The sequence below is a fragment of the Oncorhynchus mykiss genome, chromosome 29, assembly GCF_057628025.1.
Source record: "Oncorhynchus mykiss isolate SJ-2025 chromosome 29, ASM5762802v1, whole genome shotgun sequence".
NCBI lineage: Eukaryota > Metazoa > Chordata > Actinopteri > Salmoniformes > Salmonidae > Oncorhynchus > Oncorhynchus mykiss.
Window position 1 is genome coordinate 20,429,669 of NC_143050.1, and position 16,665 is coordinate 20,446,333.

The 16,665-nt window shown below is 42.1% G+C and overlaps 1 protein-coding gene and 1 pseudogene across 2 annotated transcripts; both read left to right on the top strand.

Moving 5' to 3' along the window:
• The first annotated feature begins 86 nt into the window (after positions 1-86).
• LOC110509400 (uncharacterized) lies at positions 87-6,380 on the top strand (annotated as a pseudogene).
• A 4,146-nt stretch (positions 6,381-10,526) lies between these two features.
• On the top strand, positions 10,527-15,121 carry LOC110509919 (uncharacterized). 2 transcript variants are annotated; one of them, XM_021591138.3, is made up of 4 exons: positions 10,527-10,876; positions 12,215-12,322; positions 12,455-12,642; positions 14,303-15,121. In XM_021591138.3, exons 2-4 carry the CDS (start codon positions 12,226-12,228, stop codon positions 14,894-14,896), a joined length of 879 nt encoding a protein of 292 aa, XP_021446813.3. In that variant the 5' UTR covers positions 10,527-10,876; positions 12,215-12,225; the 3' UTR covers positions 14,897-15,121. The 2 variants fall into 2 exon arrangements, with proteins under 2 accessions (XP_021446813.3, XP_090082893.1); XM_090226767.1 differs by lacking the exons at positions 12,215-12,322; positions 12,455-12,642 and having other exon boundaries at positions 10,767-10,876.
• The last annotated feature ends 1,544 nt before the right edge of the window (positions 15,122-16,665 follow it).

The window sequence follows — 16,665 nt, forward strand, 5'->3', positions numbered from 1 at the left end:
GCTGAGGCATTCCCCCCCACAAATAAACTACTATTGTGAGTGCTACATCATCCTTCTCATTATGTCTGGAGACAGGTCTGATCACCATGGCAGCAAACATCATAGTCCACCAACAGGTGACAGCACCTTCTATGTAAGCATGTCACTCACTATAAGGTCTACACCGGTTGTTTTAGTTGCATGTGACAAATAACATTTGATTTGAACACTGGCCACTGACTCCTTTCAGGATTTGAATTCCTGTGAGTATCCATGGGGCATCATATCCAATCTGCTCCTAAACTCAAGGTATTCTGTCTTAAAATATTGGCACCACTTATAAGAGTTGTCTTGTTGTTGCTCTCTCTGTTGATGAGGTGTTTCTGTGTGCAGGTTGCTATGAATTATGGTGCTGTCCTTGCTTTGCCTGCTCCACCACGGGAGAGTTTGGAGAGATAACCTAACTGCCCTTAATGGACTTCATGGGCCTTGCTTGCATGCTTGCCTTTGGGGTGCCCGTCATTGTTTCACCCGCAAGTCTGTCCGTGCAGGTTGCTGTACATCACAAATATGGCATTCAGGTGTAATGTTTCCCATTACAAATAGACATTACATGAAAGTTGTTCTTGCAGATAGAAATTTTGTGATAGGAGTATTATGTGTATTCTGTTTACGTGTGTGTGATAGTGTTAAACAAGTGTGTCTGTGTAGGTCCACAGGGAAGCCTCTTTGAGGACATCTTGGTGTCCTGCTTCTGCGCCTGTTGCTCGTGGTGTCAGATGGCCAGGGAGATCACCAAGCACAAGAAGGGCTGCACTTTCACAACCACCCAGCCTGTGGCCATCCATCTGCAGCCTCCAACCATGACCAACTCAAACGTGTCCTACACAACCAATCAACAGAGCTATGTCATAACTGATCCACAGTCCCCCAACCAACAGAGCTACGTCATAACCAATCCACCAGTCCCCCAACCAACAGAGCTACATCATGACCGGCCTACAGTCCCCCAACCAACAGAGCTACGTCATCATCTCTTCAGTAGGTCCTATGATTGAGTGTAGTCTGGCCCAGGGGTGTGAAGGTGAACGGAAAGGCACTGGAGCAACGAACCGCCCTTGCTGTCTCTGCCTGGCTGGTTCCCATCTCTCCACTGGGATTCTCTGCCTCTAACCCTATTACAGAGTCACTGGCTTACTGGTGCTCTTCCATGCCATCCCTAGGAGTGGTGCATCACTTAAGTGGGTTGAGTCACTGATGTGATCTTCCTGTCTGGGTTGGCGCCCCCCTTGGGTTCGTGCCGTGGGGGAGATCTTTATACTCGGCCTTGTTTCAGGGTAGTTGAAAATATCTCTCTAGTGGTGTGGGGGCTGTGCTTTGGTAAAGTGGGTCGGGTTATATCTTGCCTGGTTGGCCATGTCTCCCGACCCCCGTCTCAGCCTCCAGTATTTATCCTGCCCTAGTTTATGTGTCAGGGGGCTAGGGTCAGTCTGTTATATCTGGAGTGTTTCTTCTGTCTTATCCAGTGTCCTGTGTGATTTTAAGTATGATCCCTCTAATTCTCTCTGTCTCTCTCGGAGGACCTGAGCCCTAGGACCATGCCTCAGGACTACCTGGTCTGAGGACTCATTACTGTCCCCAGTCCACCTGCTCCAGTTTCAACTGTTCTGCCTGCGGCTATCGAACCCTGACCTGTTCACCAGACGTGCTACCTTGACCCGGACCTGCCGTTTTTGACTCTCTCTCTGAATGATCGACTATGAAAAGCCAACTGACATTTACTCCTGAGGTGCTGACCTGGGCTTTCTAAATAAATCTGATTGATTGATTAATGTCCGGCCCACCAGTCCTCCAACCAACAGAGCTAAGTCATGAACAGCCCACAGTCCTCCAGCATGGCTGAGATACCCCCGGGGTGATGGCAGGGCCCCCTGAGATGGTCAGAGGGGGTCATATGAAGATGGCATTTGACAAAAAAATGAATTAGACTGATGAAAATGTGTTTTTATATGGTTTATAGTCTGAGGTTTATTTGATGGTAATGTCCACTGCTCATTGTCTTGACATGTAATAAAGTAATTTATATTGAGTTTCTCTTCTATTGGACTGTTACTTATTTTATAAGGTTAACCAAACATCTTGGTCTCTTAGAATTTACATGAATATTTGTCATTGAGTAAGAATGACAAATACGTTTACATAAACATTGAAGCAGGAATTGTTAAGTACTTTGCAAAACCTTGCATTAGTGAAAGTGTCCTTTTTAATCAAATTAGCTGGGGAGAAAGGGCTCACATTCAGAGAGGGATCTAGGGTTTCGCCAGTTTATAGGGGCTATTTCCCAATGAGGGATTAGACTGTAGTTCTATATGGAGAACATTTTAGTAATTTAGAAGACGCTCTGATCCAGAGTGATTTACAGTTAGAACATTCATCTTAACATAGCTAGGTGGGACAACCACATATCACAGGTATAGTAAGTACAATTTTCCTAAATAAAATACTTATCGGCAAAGTCAGAGGTAGAAAGGGGGGGAATTTGGTCAGGGTGAGGGGGATTTATGAGGGGGATTTATTTAAAGATACTCTTTGAAGATGTAAGGTTTCAAGTGCTTTCGGAAGATGGGCAGGGAATATGTACTAGCTTCAGGGGGAAGCTGGTTCCACCATTGGGGTGTCAGGACAGATAAGTGCTTGGACTGGGCTGAGTGCAAGCTGCCAAGAGGGCCAAGAGACCAGAGGTAGTAGAACGGAGGGGCAAATAGTCTTGCTCTTCTGTAGGCAAGCACCATGGTCTTGTAGTGGATGTATGCTTCAACTGGAAGTCAGTGGAGTGGGCAGAGAAGTGGGGTGACATGGGAGAATATGGGAAGGTTGAAAACTAGGCAGGCTGCAGCATAAGTTGCAGGGGTTTGATGGAACAAGCGAGGAAGCCAGTCAATGCCAAGTAGCAGTAGTCCAGACGGGAGAAGATAAGAGCCTGGATTAGGAACTGCGCAACTTGTTAGGGTCTTACTCTACAGATGTTGTAGAGCATGAACCTGCAGGACAGTGTCACTGCTTTGATGTTTGCAGAGAACGACAGACCCTGTTGTCCAGGGTCACGCCAAGGTTCTTTGGAGGGCAACATTGTGGAATTGTCAACCATGATGGAGATGTTTTTGAGTGGCCAGGCATTCCCTGGGAGGAAGAGCAGTTCTGTCTTGTCGAGGTTGAGCTTGAGGTGGTGGGCAGACATCCAAGCAGAGATATCTGCCAGGCACACAGAGATGCCTGTTGCCACCTGGGTGTCAGAAGGAGGGGGGGGGGGAGTAGTGAATGGCGTCCACATAGCAATGATAGGAGACCATATGAGGATATGACGGAGCTGAGTGACTTGGTGTATAGAGAGAAGAGAGCAAAGAACCGAGCTCTGGGGGACACCAGTAGTGAGAGTACGTGGTGCAGACACAGATCCTCTCCACATCGCCTGTTAGGAGTTACCTGCAGAGTCTGAGACACACAGCCCTGAAAGAGTGGAGAGGAAGATTTCATGATTCCCGGTGTTGAAGGCATCGGATAGATCTAGGAGGATGAGAAGAAAGGAGAGACAGTCAGCTTTGACAGTGTGGAGAGCCTCCGTGACACAGACAAGAGCAGTCTCAGTTGAGTGACCCGTCTTTAAGCCTGACTGGTTAGGGTCAAGAATATCGTTCTGAGAGAGATAGCTAGAAAGTTTAATAGAGACAGCACGCTCAAGTGTTTTGGAACGATAACAAAGAGATACATGTCTATAGTTTTTGGATGTCAGATGAGTTGAGTGTTGGTTTGTTGAGGAAGGGAGCAACTCTGGCCATTTTGAAGTCAGAGGGGATGAGTTGATGAGGGAAGTGAAGAATGGGAAAAGGTCTCCAGAGATGGTCTGGAGAAGGGAGGAGGTGATGGGGGTCGAGTGGGCAGGTTGTCGGGCGGCCAGACCTCACTAGTCGCAGGATATCATCTGAAGAGTGAGGGGAGAAAGAGGTCAAGGTGTAGGCTATATCTGTGTAAGTGGGACCAGTGGACTCAATAGTATGAGTGAATGAGAAATGGATGTCAATCTTTTTTTCCAAAGTGATTGACAAAGTGATCTACAGAGTGGGAGGAAGGAGCGTTTGGAGGATTAAGGAGAGGGTGGAAATATTTCCTATGTTTAGAGGCAGAAGCTTGAAATGTCGAGTGATAGAAAGTGTCTTCGGATTCGGATTTAGAGGAAGAGAAGGTATAGAGCAGGCGGTGAACGGATGATAGGTCCTTCGGGAAGCTTAGTTTTCCTCCATTATAGCTTCTGTAAGCTCGCAAGGAATCACTAATCCAAGGAGCAGGAGGGTCGGGCCAAGCCGGCCGGGAGGAAAGGGGACAGTGCGAGTACCAGGATGCAGAAAGGGAGGAGATTACAGTCGAAGAGGCAGAATCAGGAGACAGGAGGGAGAATGATTTCTCAGAAGCGAGAGACTATAGGATAGAAGAGGAGAGAGTGGTGAGAGAGAGAGCGAAGATTGCGATGGCGCATGACCATCTAGGTAGGGCCTGAGTGCCTAGTGTTGGAGGAAAGGGAGACAGAAAAGGAAACAAAGTAGTGATCAGAGACCTGGAGGGGGTTTGCGGTGAGATTAGTAGGAAAACAGGTTCTAGTAAAGATGAGGTGAAGCGCATTGCCTCCCTTGTGAGTTGGAGGGGATTGGGAAAGGGTGAAGTCAAAAGAGGCAAGGAGGGGAAAGAGAAAGTTGTTATTAAATGAATCGAAGGCAGATTACACAGGTTGAATTTGCCAAGTACGAAGGGCCGTGAGCCATCGTCGGGATCCATGTCTCCGTCAGGGCCAAAAAGTCAAGGGACTGAAGGGCATAAGCGGAGATTAACTCTATGTTCTTAACTGCACATCGGCAGTTCCGAACGCTGCCAGAGTCCCAGAATTCCACATGGGTTGTGCACGCAGGGTACACTAAATTAGAAGGGTTGGTGGGTCTGCAAAGCCTACAGGGATAGTAGCGCACATTTATAGAAAATACCCACATAGTTGCCAAAGCTACAAAAAATCTAATGAGATCTTCAGAAAATATCCAGGTAAGATACTCAAGTGAGAGATAGGTGTGGAGCCTTCATCGAAGAACTCGGCAGAACAACTCAGCAGAACCGTGTTTGTTTCGGCGATGGTCTTAGTTTTGCTGACAAAACCACCACTGACACAGCAAACGCTGAGAAACCAGGGAGATTGAAATACTAAAATTAGTTGCTAATTGTCTATCAGAAGTGAAGAGCACACCTCCCTGTACCAATTGCTGATTGCCTAGGAGAGGAGAAACCACTCCCCACCACTCCCCACAGCCCTTCGTGCAGCCACTGATTACCAAAACAAGTCACAAATTGCCCTGACCCTTAATGCTGGTTGAGGTGTCAACAATCATCTACAAGTTAGGCTACTGGAGAGAAAATGGCTGTGGTAACTCAAACTCCCTCTCCTCCATGTCCTCTTCCACCAGAGCTGTGGAACACACCATTATTATGTTTGCCATTTTAGGGTATTTCCTCCTGATCTCCAAAATGTGAGTTTGTCTTTATGTGGACATGACTTCTTTCTCACTCTAGCTGCAGTTTGGAATAAGGAGCATTTTGACCAGAGACCTTGGCTATAAGAGGAGGTTTCGGAAGAGAGAGAGAGAGACTAATACTGACTTGCACATTGCTATTTATCTTTATGGAGTCAGATAATATACATTTTAATAGATTATACAAATTGCATAGTTTGATTGAGGCCAATGAGGAATACATATTAGCTACTACAAGCTCAGAGGAGACAAATTAATATGTTTTCCATTCAACATATTCTCTATGATGTTAATGTCAATCTGACTTTCATTTTACTCTGCGTATCATGTCCTTTTTAAAGTAAGAAAGAGTACAAATCAGACAGAGAGCAAAGTAGAAGCTAGATAGTATAAGACAATATCACACAGCAGAGCAAGAAAGATCATCACAAAATTCAAATTCAAAACACAGAATTTACGTTCTCATTTTTGGAAATGATTTAAAAAGTTAAAAGTGTGTTTACAACTAATTCCAAGCTGTTATAAATGAATCTGAACTGTATGCATTAGATGCATTTCTTATATTCATTTGTTTTTGTTGTTGTTGCTATTATAAAAATGGATACCATTTTGTGTAGATATTTGCCATTTCCGTTTCCCATGATATTGCTTTTGTTTCTGTGCAGGTGAGAGAAATATCTGAGTGTGTGCAGAGAGCTCCTGCACACTTTTGTCTGGCTCCTTCTCTCATTGTTCCTCCTCCTTCTCATACTGCCCCCTTGTTTCTATGGCAACAGGATCCTGGTGTTCCCTGTAGATGGCAGCCACTGGGTCAACATGGAGGTGCTGGTGTAGGAGCTCCATGGGCGTGGCAACCAGATAACTGTGACACCGCTGGTTTGTAAGGGAGCGCTCACCACACTAGACCTCATTCACTGTGAAGCTGGGAGAAGCAAAGTTTGACCTGAACTTTTTTGAGCAGACAGGGTGTTATGTCCTGGAGAGCCGCAGGTAAGGCCTGGTGGTGGGCAGCCTGGTCCAGATCAGAGAGCTGGTGTCCATTCCGAGATCTACGCACAGCACCACCTGCAACCTACAAGCTTGAATTTCATGCTCATGGACCCCGGCGTGCCTGCTGGTATCATCTTAGAGAGCTGGTGTCCATTCTGAGATCTACGCACAGCACCACCTGCTGCACCTCAACCTGACCATGGTTTACAATTTTTCTCCATAGCCATGGAGTTAGCATTCACTTTGAATGGCTTTGTCATTATGTTAGTAACTGTTACTCAACCCTCTCATTTGCATACTATGTTCATGCCATGAAAAGATTCAATAGAAATTGAAGATGTCGTCTTGGCCTTGGTTCCTTGTTTTGGACTTGATAAAACTGATCCTTCCTGTGTTTCCTGTTGGATCATTTGAATGATGATAAAACATCATGCATCGTCAAATATTTATTGGAGAGGTCATAAACCCTTATGTTTATGACAACTTTATGCTGGCGTTATGACAAAACATTCAATAATGTCTTCCCAAATGTAATATTACAGTGATGATTTTCTTCATGGGGAATTACTTTAATCTGGCATGCAGGCATGCAGGATAGCTGATAACCTACAGGTGGCCTACTACAGCTGACATCCCTATGAAAACAACTGTAGCAGCCCAGTGATGAGAGCAGCACTATGGCACCTCAGATGAATGGCACATGGACATAGTGTGAATGCTGCTAGAGTCAGGGTGTACTGTATAATTCTGCCATTGGCTAAATCTGCTGTCAATCTCCACCACAAAGTCCTCTCAATCAAACTACATTTGAGTTTATTCCAGTGCAACCTGATCTGAAAGATGAATTCATAATAACTTGATTTGTAAAGCTCTTTCATACATTATTCTGAAAGCACCAACCTAATGCCACTTGTAGCACATTCTCTTTCCTGGAAAAAAATCCCTCAACAAATGTGCATTCAGGTTTTGCAGGTTTTGTGTGTATCTATGAAAGTGGAACTGACAGCACTTCAACTACTTTGCAGATATGAAACAGACATTTATAATCCATGAAAAATATCAAATTCAAAGTTTATGCCTCAAACCAACTTTATAAGAGGTTTTACAAATAGGTTAAAGTTTACTTAAAAAATGTATGATATTCGGTAAGACATTGTTGGCAGAATAGACGGATGCAGTTCAATGCATAATTAATATAATTCACCAATACATTTCTTCGTAGTCAAAAAAATATAGCTATTAGGTTGTTAATTAACAGCTGACCCGGTACATTGTTTGCTGGCTCCACCCATTCGGGATGCACTGTTTCAGTTTCAATGACTCAACATTTTGAACAAAAATTAACGACTGTAACTAAGGCTGGGAATGTCAATACAATCACACTAGTAAGGGCAATAATCACAGGTCAGCCATAACGTGACTAATAGAAGAGCACACATGAGTGCACAGTTGAGTCATCTACTATATGAAATTACAGCCTGATGTTCTTGCATCTGCGCTGCTTTCAAGTGTAAAGTTTACAGTGCGCAGTGGAGGGAAAGTGAACAGACACATGCCACAGTCATAGCTAGGCTACTAAGATGTTGCAGTCTGACACAGTTTATAGGAGATACAGTTGAAGTCGGAAGTTTACATACACCTTAGCCAAATATATTTAAACTCAGTTTTTCACAATTCCTGACATTTAATACTCATAAAAATTCCCTGTCTTAGGTCAGTTAGGATTACCACTTCATTTAAAGAATGTGAAATGTCAGAATAATTGTAGAGAGAATGATTTATTTCAGCTTTTACTTCTTTCATCACATTCCTAGTGGGTCAGAAGTTTACATACACTCAATTAGTATTTGGTAGCATTGCCTTTAAATTGTTTCAAATGTTTCGGGTAGCCTTCCACAAGCTTCCCACAATAAGTTGGGTGAATTCTGGCCCATTCCTCCTGACAGAGCTGGTGTAACTGAGTCAGGTTTGTAGGCCTCCTTGCTCGCACACGCTTTTTCAGTTCTGCCCACAAATGTTCTATATGATTGAGGTCAGGGCTTTGTGATGGCCACTCCAATACCTTGACTTTGTTGTCCTTAAGCCATTTTACCACAGCTTTGGAAGTATGCTTGGGGTCATTGTCCATTTGGAAGACCCATTTGCGACCAAGCTTTAACTTCATGACTGATGTCTTGAGATGTTGCTTCAATATATCCACATAATTTTACTCCCTCATGATGGCATCTATTTTGTGAAGTGCACCAGTCCCTCCTGCAGCAAAGCACCCTCACAACATGCTGCTGCCACCCCCGTGCTTCACGGTTGGGATGGTGTTCTTCGCCTTGCAAGCGTCCCCCTTTTTCCTCCAAACATAACGATCGTCATTGTGACCAAACAGTTCTATTTTCTCCAAAATGTACAATCTTTGTCCCCATGTGCAGTTGCAAACCGTAATATGGCTTTTTTATGGCGGTTTTTGGAGCAGTGGCTTCTTCCTTGCTGAGCAGCCTTTCAGGTTATCTCGATATAGGACTTGTTTTTCCTGTGGATATAGATAATTTTGTGCCTGTTTCCTCCAGCATCTTCACACGGTCCTTTGCTGTTGTTCTAGGACTTTTCATTCCAAAGTACATTAATCTCTAGGAAACAGAAAGCGTCTACTTCCTGAGTGGTATGACGGCTGCATGGCCCCATGGTGTTTATACTTGCGTACTATTGTTTGTACAGATGAATGTGGTACCTTCAGGTGTTTGGAAATTGCTCCCAAGGATCAACCAGACTTGTGGAGGTTTTTGTCTGAGGTCTTGGCTGATTTCTTTTGATTTTCCCATGATGTCAAGCAAAGAGGCACTGAGTTTGAAGGTAAGCCTTGAAATACATCCACAGGTACACCTCCAATTGACTCAAATGATGTCTATTAGCCTAGCAGAAGCTTCTAAAGCCATGACATAATTTTCTGGAATTTTCCAAGCTGTTTAAAGTCACAGTCAACTTAGTGTATGTAAACTTCTGACCCATTGGAATTGTATTACAGTGAGTTAGTTATAAGTGAAATAATCTGTCTGTAAACAATTGTTGAAAAAATTACTTGTGTCATGCACAAAGTAGATGTCCTAACCACAAAACTGAAGTTTCACTGTAATACAAAAAAAATGTGGAGTGGTTGAAAAACGAGTTTTGATTACTCCAACCTAAGTGTATGTAAACTTCCTACTTCAACTGTAGATTCTCTTATACCTCATAAAACCACATTCATATCTTAACAAAAATACTTCTATCATTTTTTATATTTAATATACAACGTTAAGGATGGAGACTTCATACCTGTAGTGTAAATACTTTTCAAGTTTCAGTATTTCCTCTACAACCTTTTAAATGACATCACATAATTCAAACCTGTTTGACATTCATTTTCTATAGATCATCTCCGACCCTTCCCCACGTTCTTATGTTAGAAATATTGTTCCAGTTTTCGCTTTTTGAATGTGTTAGAGTTTCAGCGGCAAAAAGTCTGTTAACAAAGCACATTCCTTTGTGGATTTTATTGGAGGGGGAGAAAGAGCCCCCTTCTCCTGTAATTTACAACAGGGTGTGAACTGTTTAACCGTCCCAGGTCCCTCCTCCCCTCTTCTGTGGGTGAGAGAAGGTCAACCATTGCCAAGCTGATCTGACCCATTGTGATCCTCACAGGACAGTCATGACATATTTGTCATTTCAAACATTCTATGAATTTATGAAAACCTGAAAATGACTATTTCCAAGTGTCAAAAAAAAGTGTCATATTCTTCCTGGTTGTCACGTTCTGACCTTTATTTCCTTTGTTTTGTCTTTATTTAGTATGGTCAGGGCGTGAGTTGGGGTGGGCAGTCTATGTTTGTTTTTCTATGTTTGTTTTTCTATGTTCGGTTTCTGTTTCGGCCTAGTATGGTTCTCAATCAGAGGCAGGTGTCGTTAGTTGTCTCTGATTGAGAATCATACTTAGGTAGCCTGGGTTTCACTGTTGGTTTGTGGGTGTTTGTTTCCGTGTCAGTGTTTGTCGCCACATGGTACTGTTTCGTTTCTTCACGTTTCTTTTGTTATTTTTGTATTCAGCGCTTTCTTTGATTAAAGTTATGGGCACTTACCACGCTGCATCTTGGTCCGATCCTTACTCCTCTTCTGACGAAGAGGAAATCTGCCGTTACACTGGGGGTGTATATGAACTTATTTTAATAAGAGTTACTGTTGCTAAAACGCTGTCCGTTTCACTTTAAGTAACCTGCATACCTGCAGACATTCCAGACATGTTCATTGTGCTTCATGATTATGTCCACATCACCTCCTGTCATTCTCTCTAAGCATTTGAGAAGAGTGGAAAGGTAAGAAAAGCTATATACATCTGTTTTTTTTAATGAAAATGACTTTCTCTCTGAGAACTTTAAGTAATAGATGTTGATAATAATAGATAATAGTGTAAAATTGGTAAAAAAAAAAAGGGTGTAGTTATTTTACAGAAGTCAATAATATCTTTACAGGGTTAGTCAGAATGTGAATGAGGAACCATCAGTAAATCACTACTGTGTCATGCTGTACATTCGTGGCATGATTTTGATGAATTTAATGGCTAGATTAAATCTTTCTGTCTCAACCAACGATAATCAGAAACTGCAGAACAATTTCATTGTTTTATTTAGCCAATGTCGGAGGTGTAACTCCGTTGGAGCTGCCAAATCAGCAAGAAGCCTTGAGTGTTGTAATCTACACCTCGATTAGCCTGATATGAATCCTTATTATTTCAAATAATGATTTTCAGTATTAGTGTCATTGTGTCAATATAGCCTACAATTTCTCGTTCTGAACTTCAAACGTGGGTGGGATTTAAGGACGGGTGTGGCAGCTCACCTCCAACATCGCCTAAACAATGAAACTGCGTTGCAGTTGTCGGTTATCATTGGTTAGCGCTGGAACTGATTTTAATCTAGGCCTAGGTCTGTACTCTGTAAAAAAATGTAATAAATCAGAGGTGGCTTATTTATTTATTTACTTATTACATATTAAAGTTTGCCTTTGCAACACAAATGGTTGATTTGATCACATAACACGTTTAGTTTCCTGAGACCCACAACATAAAATACCATGTTGGCTTAAGATAAAAAAATTCTCATTAACATATTTCCCAGTGTGCCTTTCAGCAAGTACTTCATTTTATTAAATGTACAATTAAAACATATTTTCAGAGGTTAAAATATCATGCATATAGCAAAATGTGGATTTGTTTTCATCATTAGTAAGATTGTTTATCTGGTCTTTGGTTAGTCAAGATAGATTTGAAAGAAACCACTATCTAGTCCAATAATTGGATCATGATTGAAACTAGAAACAGTTCATGTACAACCCTAATTTCCACTAATTTAACAAAAGCCATCTGTCGATATCACTTGATGTTTCCCAACTTGTCTCATTGACTCTGTTTTTTGGTAAACTCAAAATGCATATTGGATGCAACATTTTGCCCCAAGTTGGGTGAAGTCAAAAACTGTTTTTACAGTGTAGCCAACAATTCTATAAGCTTGATGCCAAGTATGTTGTTCAGCTATATCTTAGAATCATACTGCTGAGGCATCCCCCCCCCCCCCCCCCCCCCCCCCACCCACAAAAACACAAATAAACTACTACTGTGAGTGCTACATCTTCCTTCTCATTATGTCTGGAGACAGGTCTGATCACCATGGCAGCAAACATCATAGTCCACCAACAGGTGGCATCACCTGCTATGAAAGGCTGGAACACTGGCCTTTTTGACTGCTGTCAAGACATGAATTCCTGTGAGTATCCATGGGACATCTTATCCCATCCGCCCCTAAACTCAGGGTATTCTGTCTTAAAATATCGCCACCACCTTTAAGAGTTGTGTTGTTGCTCTTTCTGTTGATAAGATATTATGTCTGTGTGTGCAGGTTGTTATGGTTTCTGGTGCTGTCCTTGCTTAGCCTGCTCCACCACGGGAGAGTTTGGAGAGAGTACCTGTCTGCCATTAGTGGACATCATTGGCCCTGCTTGTATGGTTGCCTTTGGGGTGCCCATCATTGTGCCACCCGCAAGTCTGTCCATGCGGGTTGCTGTACGCCACAAATATGGCATTCAGGTGATGGTTCCCATTACATACAAACATTGCATAAATGTTGTTTTTGCAGATACATACACAACCGTTCAAGTTTTGGGGTCACTTAAAAATATCCTTGTTTTTGAAAGAAAAGCAGATCTCTGTCCATTAAAATAATATAAAATTGATCAGAAATACTGTGTAGACATTGTTAATGTTGTAAGTGACTATTGTAGCTGGAAACAGCAGCTTTTTAATGTAATATCTATGTAGGTGTACAGAGGCCCATTATCAGCAACCATCGCTCCTGTGTTCCAACGGCACGTGTTAGCTAATCCAAGTTTATAATTTTAAAAGGCTAATTGATCATTAGAAAACCCTTTTTCAATTGTTAGCACAGCTGAAAACTGTTCTGATTAAAGAAGCAATAAAACTGTCCTTCTTTAGACTAGTTGAGTATCTGGAGCATCAGCATTTGGTTGCGATTACAGGCTCAAAATGGCCAGAAACTACTCTATTCTTGTTTTGAGAAATGAAGGCTCTTCCATGAGTGAAATTGCCAAGAAACTGAAGATCTCGTACAACGGTGGGTGCTACTCCCTTCACAGAACAGTGCAAACTGTCTCTAACCAGAATAGAAAGAGGAGTGGGAGGCCCCGGTGAACAACTGAGCAAGAGGACAAGTACATCAGTGTCTAGTATGAGAAACAGACACCTTACAAGTCCTCAACTGGCTGCTTCCTTAAATAGTACCCACAAAATACCAGTCTCAACGTCAACAGTGAAGAGTCAACTCCGCGATGCTGGCCTTCTAGGCTGAGTTGCAAAGAAAAAGACATATCTCAGACTGGCCAATAAAAAGAAAATATGAAAATGGGCAAAAGAGCACAGACAACGGACAGAGGAACTCTGCCTAGATGGCCAGCATCCCGGAATCACCTCTTCACTGTTGACGTTGAGACTGGTGTTTTGCAAGTACTGTTTAATGAAGCAGCCAGTTGAGGACTTGTGAGGCGTCTGTTTCTGAAACTATACACCCTAATGTAGTTGTCCTCTTGCTCAGTTGTGCACCGGGACTTCCCACTCCTCTTTCTATTCTGGTTAGACAGTTTGCACTGTTCTGTGAAGGGAGTAGTACACAGTGTTGTACGAGATCTTGGCAATTTCTCGCATGGAATAGCCTTCATTTCTCAAAACAAGAATAGACTGACGAGTTTCAGAAGAAAGTTATTTGTTTCTGGCCATTTTGAGCTTGTAATCGAACACACAAATGCTAATTCTACAGTTACTCAACTAGTCTAAAGAAGGCCCGTTTTATTGCTTCTTTAATCAGAACAGGTTTCAGCTGTGCTAACATAATTGCAAAATAGTTTTCTGATCAATTCGCCTTGTAAATGGAAACTTGGATTAGCTAAGACCATGTGCCATTGGAACACAGTGATGGTTGCTGATTATGGGCCTCTGTACGCCTATGTCGATATTCCATTAAAAATCTGATGTTTCCAGCTACAATTGTCATAATACTATGTTGTATTTCTGATCAATTTGTTATTTTAATGGACAAAAAAATTGCCCTTCATTCAAAAACAAAGACATTTCTTAAGTGAAGCCAAACGGTAGTGTATGTTGCAAAAGGGGTATTATGTGTTCTGTTAACTTGCGTGTGTAATAGTGTTAAACAAGTGTCTGTGTGGGTCCATAGCAAAGCCTCTGTGAGGATATCATGGCGTCCTGCTTCTGTGTCTGGTGCTCATGGTGTCAGATGGCCAGGGAGATCAAAGACCACAAGAAGAGCTGCACTTTCACAACCACCCAGCCTGTGGCCATCCAAGTGCAGCCTCCAACCATGACCAACTCAAACGTGTCCTACACAACCAATCAACAGAGCTACACCATGACCAGCCCACAGTCCCCCAACCCACAGGGCTACATCATGACCAACCCACAGGGCTACACCATGACCAGCCCACAGTCCCCCAACCCACAGGGCTACATCATAACCAACCCACAGGGCTACATCATGACCAGCCCACAGTCCCCAAACCAACAGGGCTACATCATGACCAGCCCACAGTCCTCCAGCATGGTTGAGAAGCACCCTGATATGATGGCAGGCCCCCCTGGCATTGCCGGAGGGGCTCAAATTAAGATGGCATCTGACCAACATGCCATGGCAGGCCCTTCTCAAATGAAGGCTTCTGCTCCTAATGCCTATAACCCTGCTTCCATGATGCCCCCTGATATGTCTAACCATATGGTGAACACCACGGTCTCCACCCAACCATCCAAATGCTGAGCTCTGCTGCTTCATCTAATCACTTTCTGATAGCTGACATTGCTGTAATGTTCAGTCAGTGAATTCATTTGATTTATGAAAATATGTTTTTATATGGTTAATAGTCTGAGGTCTATTTGATGGTAATGGCCTCTGCTCATTGTCTTGACATGTAATAAAGTAATTTATATTGTGTTTCTCTTCTATTGGAATGTTACTTCATATATAATAAAACATATTAGAAAAGACTGTCTACAGGATCAATTTGCATGAAAAAGTTGTCAGTGAGAAATATGTTTACATGAACATTTAGAGGCAGGAATTGTTAAGTACTTTGCAAAATCTCACTTTGGTGAAACTATTTTCATCTAATTAGCTGGCGAGGAATTGCTCACACACTCGGAGAGGGATCTAGGGTTTCGCCAGTTTATAGGGGCTATTTCCCATTGAGGGATTATTAGACTGTAGTTCTAAATGGAGAACAATAGCTGTGGAAACTCAAACTCCTTCTCCTCCATTTGCTCTCCCACCAGAGCTGTGGAACACACTAGGATTACTTTCTGACATGTTAGTGTATTTCCTCCCGATCTCCATTATGTGATGTTGTATTTCTGTGGATACCACTTCTTTCTCACTCAGTTTGGAATGAAGCGGCTCTTTGACCAGAAGACCTTGTCTATAAGAGGAGGTATCAGACGAGAGGGAGTTAGTGAGAGAGAGAACGACCATAATACCTTGTATCACCCTTCAAGATACGAAATCGCTGATTTTTATACTCTGTTAATCAAATATAATATTCAGTCTATTCTGGATGGCTCAACTCTTCAGTTTGTAGGCCTGCCCAGCCCCCAAAATGTATGTTAACTACGCTCTTCTTGCTAGTCAACTCATAGCAATATGCAAGTCAGTATTAGGCTATTTATATATGTAGTCTGATAATGTACATTTTGATAGACTATACAAATGACTTTGAGGCCGGAGAGAAATATTAGCCATTACAAACTCAGAGAAGACAAGTTCTCATATTTTTAATCCAATATAATTTATATGATATATCTGTCTGACATTCATTTTACTCATCATCTCATGCCCTCTTTAAAATAAGAAAGAGTACAAATCAGAGAGAGCAAAGTAGAAGCTAGATATAAGACTATTACACAGCTCAGCAAGAAAAATCTAATCATAAAATTGTATATACAGAAAGTATATTCTCATTTGTGGGAATTATATAAAAAGTTTAAAGTTTGGTTACAACTCATTCCAACCTTTCAAATGTATATTTTGAATCTACCATACTGTCATGGTACTGTATTTGAATCGACCATAGTGTCATGGCACTGTATTTGAATCTACCATACTGTCATGGCACTGTATTTGAATCTACCATACTGTCATGGTACTGTATTTGAATCTACCATACTGTCATGGTACTGTATTTGAATCTACCATACTGTCATGGTACTGTATTTGAATCTACCATACTGTCATGGTACTGTATTTGAATCTACCATACTGTCATGGTACTGTATTTGAATCGACCATAGTGTCATGGCACTGTATTTGAATCTACCATACTGTCATGGCACTGTATTTGAATCTACCATACTGTCATGGTACTGTATTTGAATCTACCATACTGTCATGGTACAGTATTTGAATCTACCATACTGTCATGGTACTGTATTTGAATCTACCATACTGCCATGGTACTGTATTTGAATCTACCATACTGTCATGGTACTGTATTTGAATCTACCATACTGCCATGGTACAGTATTTGAATCTACCAT